The 6,333-nt window shown below is 46.8% G+C and overlaps 1 protein-coding gene across 1 annotated transcript; it reads left to right on the plus strand.

Moving 5' to 3' along the window:
• Positions 1–1,018: 1,018 nt before the first annotated feature.
• On the plus strand, positions 1,019–5,914 carry LOC129715893 (NACHT, LRR and PYD domains-containing protein 3-like; the record flags this gene model as incomplete). The annotated part of the gene is made up of 3 exons (XM_055665783.1): positions 1,019–2,688; positions 4,199–4,381; positions 5,635–5,914. Coding segments are annotated over 3 exons (1,935 nt in total), but the record flags the coding sequence as incomplete, so codon positions are not given.
• Between the last annotated feature and the right edge of the window lie 419 nt (positions 5,915–6,333).

A 6,333-nucleotide genomic window follows, 5' to 3' on the forward strand; every position in this document is an offset into this window, starting at 1 on the left:
TACACCATTCAATCATGGCTGATCTATCTCTCCCTCCCAACCCCATTCTCCGGCCTGCTCCCCAAAACCCCTGACACCCGTACTAATCAAGAATCTATCTATCTCTGCCGAAAAAAATACCCAATAACCTGGCCATCACAGCTTTCTGTGGCAAGGAATTCCACAGATTCAACTCCCTCTTACAATACAATAGAAATTCTTCCTCATCTCCTTCCTCAAAGAATGTCCTTTGTAACTCAGTGGGTCAGGCAGCATCTCTGTGGAGAACGTGGACAGGTACAGAGTACAGAGTGCTGGAGTAACTCAGTGGGTCAGGCAGCATCTCTGTGTAGAACGTGGACAGGTACAGAGTGCTGGAGTAACTCAGTGGGTCAGGCAGCATCTCTGTGTAGAACGTGGACAGGTACAGAGTGCTGGAGTAACTCAGTGGGTCAGGCAGCATCTCTGTGGAGAACGTGGACAGGAGACCCCAGTATTGGATCACGGGTGATGTTCCTTTAGTTGAGAGCAGGTCATCGGATTTGGCAAGGTGTGAGCGTTCCATTCATTCTTTGGCGCTATGGACAGCCCGTTCTGCTAGCCCGTTGGACTGTGGAAATTCAGGACTGCAGGACTTTGACATGGGTCAAACGCAGGCAGGCATGCAGGTGCGGGCAAGTAGGGCCGAAGGGCCTCTTTTCGCACGCTGTATGACTCCGTGACTCTGGTACGCTTTTCACACAGAGGATGGTGGGTGTAATGAACGAGCTGCTAGAGGAGGTAGTTGAGGCACCTACTATCGCAATGTTTCAGAAATATTTAGACAGGAACATGGATAGGAGAGGTTTCGAGGGATATGATCCAAATACAGGCAGGTGGAACGTGTAGATAGGATATGTTGATCAGTTTGGGCAATCTGGGCCGAATGGCCTGTTTCCACGCACTATGTCACTAGTCTAGCATAGATGGGCCATGTTGGGCTGCATGGCAAGTTGGGCCCAAGAGCCCGTTTACACAATGTATGATTCTACATTAAACAAATCCCAACTTGTTTCTGTTATTAGGTCAAATTCTCCACAGGAAGTTTCTACGAAAGTGGAGTAAGAATCTGAAAGTTGTGTACACAGGAGGCGAGCAAACGGCCGGGACACGCTTGTTTAAAGAATTATACACTGATCTGAGGATTACAAACGCAACACCAGAGGGAATGCCCCTTGGAAATGACGGGGAAACCGATGAAGATGTGGATCCACATCAACTACTGAAACACAACAACGCTGAGACAGAGGAGACCTCCACCATCTTGGTGCGGGGAACAGCCGGGAGTGGAAAAAGCACCCTGATACAGAAGATAATCCATGATTGGGCCACCAAGAATATATATCAGGAGTTCAAATATATCTTTTCTTTTCAGTTTCACAACTTAACAGCCATCAAATGTGTGACAAACTTAAACACCCTGGTCCTAGAATCTCATCCATATCTGGAAAATCATCTGGAATATCTTTGGAACAACCCTAAAGCCATATTGTTTATCTTTGATGACTTAGATCGATATGAACAAGGCAGTATCTTCTCAGATGACAAGGGAAATGGGCAATGTATCAATCCTCATTCCTATGAATTTGTGCCTGACATCCTGACCTGCCTCATTCAGGGTAGGTTGGTCAAAGGGTGCTCCATATTGGTCACCACACGACCATGGAGACTCGAGGCCCTGCAGGAGACACCTGCAAAGCCAACCTTCCATCTCACAGGATTTACTCAGGAAAAAGTCAAGGAGTATTTCCAGCGTCACGTTGGAGATAAGGCAAAGGCAGAACAGTTGGTGCAACTACTTGAAGCAAATGATACATTAGGTACATTGTCTGTCAACCCTCTGTTCTGTTCCGTTCTCGCCTCATTGCCCGAGTGGTCACAAGTTGGAGAATTTCCAATATTGTCCATGGCCAACACCCCGGTGTTCTCCGCCTACATCACAAGTCTTCTTCTGACCTGCGGATACGATGCCCAAAAGTCTCGGCAAGGTTTGATAAATTTGGGCAAAGAGGCTTACAAGAAAATCAGAGATAAAGACTTTGCATTTGAAGCCCACGAAGTGAATCAGTATCTTCCCAATTTCTCATCTGCGTTCATGATGGAGGTGCCAGGCAAAGATGATCGTGGGGTTGTCTACAAATTCAGGTATCCTGTTTTCCAGAACTTTGTTGCAGCCCTTGTTAAAAGCCGAAACACCCCAGGAATGTCCCTAAAAACATTGTTAAATGAGATTTACACGGCAACAGATGACAGATTCAACATCTTCTCCAGGTTTCTGGTGGGTCTCTCCTCACGGAGGTCAACCAATTGGCTGGAGAGAGTATTGGGCTCGATTTCACCCGACGCCTCATCTTCCATCGCCGACTGGATCAAAGAATGTGTGAAAACGCGCCTGTCCAACTTGGCCGGAAAGATGGCCCAGGGCAAATTCTTGAACATACTGCACTGCTTGTTTGAATTCGGAGACCCTCAGTTGACCACCGAGGCGTTGGAACCCATGAGGACCATAATATTCAATCAATGTTCCCTCAACACGTTCGACTGTGTGGTTTTATCGAGGACATTGATCTGCTGTGGACCCATTGAGGAACTGGATCTCAGCTCATGCGGTGTAAAACAGGAGGGAATACGGTATCTACAACCCGTGTTGTACAAGTGTAACGTGCTCAGGTAATTCACCAAGACTGGGAAATAATATAACAAAGGTAATGGGATCCAAGGAGATCTGGACGACTGGATAGAGATAGACACAAAGTGCTGGAGTATCTCAACGGGTCAGGCAGCATCTCGGAAGAACATGGATAGGTACAAAGTGCTTGAGTAACTCAATGGGTGAGGCAGCATCTCTGGATCCATCTTCACTAAGGACGACATAAACAATCTCCCTGATGTATTTGTGGCCAGAGGATCCAGGGTGACGGAGACACTGAAGGAAATTCACATTAGGCAGGATATTGTATTGGGTAGTAGACATGGGGGGGGGGAATGAAGGCTGATAAATCTCCAGGGCCTGATGTTCTGCATCCCAGGGTACTTAACGATTTGGCTCTAGAAATCGTGGACGCATTGGTGATCATTTTCCAATGTTCTATAGATTCAGGATCAGTTCCTGTGGATTGGAGGGCAGCTAATGTTATCCCACTTTTTAAGAAAGGTGGGAGAGAGAAAACAGGGAATTATAGACCAGTTAGCCTGACATTGGTGGTGGGGAAGATAATATATGTCAATGATTTAGATGAAGGGACTAAAAGTAACATGAGCAAATTTGCAGATGACACAAAACTGTGAAGAAGATGCTGTGAGGATGAAGGGTGGCTTGGACATGTTGGGTGAGTGGGCAGATGAATGGCCGATTCGGTTTAATGTGGATAAATGTGAGGTTATCCACTTTGGTAGTAAAAACAGGAAGTCATATGCTGGGAGAATGGAGCGGCTGGGCTTATACACTGGAGTTTAGAAGGATGAGAGGGTATCGTATTGAAACATATAAGATTGCTAAGGGTTTGCACACGCCAGAGGCAGGAAACATGTTCCCAATGTTGGGGGAGTCCAGAACCAGGGGCCACAGTTTAAGAATAAGGGGTAAGGCATTTAGAACGGAGACGAGGAAACACTTTTTCACACACAGAGTTGTGAGTCTGTAATTCTCTGCCTCAGAGGGCGGTGGAGGCCAGTTCTGTGGATGCTTTCAAGAGAGAGCTAGATAGGGCTCTTAAAGATAGCGAGAGAGAGAGTCAGGGGATATGGGGAGAAGGCAGGAACGGGGTACTGATTGGGGATGATCAGCCATGATCACATTGAATGACGGTGCTGGCTCGAAGGGCCGAATGGCCTGCTCCTGCACCTATTGTCTATTGACAATTTTACTAAAGACAATTACCCTTCACACCTACAGGTCTTATAAATTCATAAGGTATAGGAACAGAATAAGGCCATTCGGCCCATCGTCTACTCCGCCGTTCAATCATGGCTAATCTGTCTTTAAGGGAACAGCCTGAATAACATTTTGTGCAAGATAAAGCCAGTAAAGTCCAATAAAAGATGTTCCAGGGGTCTCCAATGAGGTGGATGGGAGGTCAGGACTGCTGTCTAGTTGATGAGAGGACGGTTCATTTGCCCGATAACATCCGGGAAGAAACTGTATCCATTTCATGAATCTTCCTCTCTCTCTCAAACGCAGGCTAAAATCCAACCAACTTACAGACGACTGCATAGAAAGTCTAATCTCCATCGTTCAAACCAACCGTTCACTGATGTTGTTGGATCTGAGTAACTGCGATCAGGACAAGGACAAAAGGAATGAATTCACAGTCGAAAAGCTGCAGGCTCGTGTACAGAATTGTGGGCTGCAACGAGAAATCAGGTGCGTTTATCTTTGTGATATTTATTACACCTTCCACAATAGGGAACATCAAACACTGGATAAAAATGATATCTGGAGATCATACAAAGTCCAATGAGTTTACTGCCGTCTTTGCCAGTAAGCTGAGGACAAAGGTTCTTTATATTGCTGGAGACACTCTTATATCCGGGTATAATTTAGTTTTATTTAGTTCATTGCCATGTAGGTTCATAAGCTCATGATAGGGACAGAATTAGGCCATTATGTCCATCAAGTGGCCTCCACTGCCCTCTGTGGCAGGGAATTCCACAAATTCACAACTCTCTGGGTGAAAACGTTTTTTCTCATCTCAGTCTTAAATGACCTCCCCTATATTCTAAGACTGTGTGTGTGGCCCCTGGTTCTGGACTCGCCCAACATTGGGAACATTTTTCCTGCCTCTAGCTTGTCCAGTCCTTTTATAATTTTATATGTTTCTATAAGATCCCCCCCCCCCCCTCATCCTTCTAAACTCCAGTGAATACAAGCCTAGTCTTTTCAATCTTTCCTCGTATGACAGTCCCGCCATCCCAGGGATCGATCTGGTGAACCTACGCTGCACTGCCTCAATCACAAGGATGTCCTTCCTCAAATACTCCAGATGTGGTCTCACCAGAGCTCATCATCGGTGTCTCATCATCGTATGTTGTGGTCTCGTGATGTTATGTTGTTGTTAAGCTGGAAATGGTGCAGCGAAGATTCACTGGGATGTTGACCGGACTTGAGCAACCTCGGCTTCAGGGGGAGGTTGGCCAGGCTAGGACTTTATTCCTTGGAGCGCAGGAGAGCAGAGGGGGAGAGGGAGGGGGGGGGGGGGAGAGAGAGAGAGAGGGGGGGAGAGAGAGAGGGGGAGAGAGAGAGAGAGGGGAGAGAGAGAGAGAGAGAGGGAGAGAGAGAGATAGAGAGACAGAGAAACAGAGAGAGAGAGACAGAGAGACAGAGAGACAGAGAGAGAGACAGAGACAGAGACAGAGAGAGACAGAGAGAGAGAGAGATGGAGACATGGAGGCAGAGGGGAACTGCGACAGAGGAAGTTTGGGAGAAAGGGCGAGACAGGGAAAGGGGGAATAGAAAGAGAAGCCCTTCGGCCCAACTTGCCCACACCGAACTACATGCCCCATCTACAGCAGTCACACCTGCCTGTGTTTGTCCCAGATCCCTCAAAATCTGCCCCATCCAATATCCAGAACCATCCACCCATCTACAGGTTTGAACATGTTTCTTATCGTTTACAGATGGGCACGGCATGAAGATACTGAACAGAAAGACTCAAAGCCGGACAAAGCATCGAATATCTTAACGATCATCACAGAATGAAGACGCAAGGACCCGCAGATGCTGGTTTACACAAAGGGACACAATCTGTTGGAGTAACTCAGGGTTTATTTCGATTGTTCCACCAGTAACTCCAGCATTGTTTGTCCGAACCAGAGTAATGGACTGTTCATGAATTTGAGCAACGGACAAGAAGAACATGATTTGGGTGGGCATCGCGACTCGCATCGCAGCAGCCTCTGCAGGCTGGATATGTGTGTGTGTGTGGGGGGGGGGGGGGGGAACGACTGTCTTGTTTTATTTTTTGTCTCGTTTGAGTGTAGTGTACAGTGTTTTTTTTAAACTGGGTGTGTGTGTGTGTGGGGGGGGGGGGGACGGGACTTTTACAATTTTTTCAACTACCTTCTGTGGCAGAGAATTCCACGGATTCACAGATTCTCCACTCTCTGTGTGAAAAAAGTTCTTCTCATCTCGGTTTTAAAGGATTTCCCCCTTATCCTTCAACTGTGACCCCTTGTTCTTGACTTACCCAACGTCGAGAACAATCTTCCTGCATCTAGCCTGTCCAACCCCTAGAGAATTTTGTAAGTTTCTATAAGATCCCCCCTCAATCTTCTAAATTCTAGCGAGTACAAGCCGAATCTATCCAGTCTTTCTTC

Source organism: Leucoraja erinacea, unplaced genomic scaffold, assembly GCF_028641065.1.
Source record: "Leucoraja erinacea ecotype New England unplaced genomic scaffold, Leri_hhj_1 Leri_1484S, whole genome shotgun sequence".
In the NCBI taxonomy this organism is placed as follows: Eukaryota; Metazoa; Chordata; class Chondrichthyes; order Rajiformes; family Rajidae; genus Leucoraja; species Leucoraja erinaceus.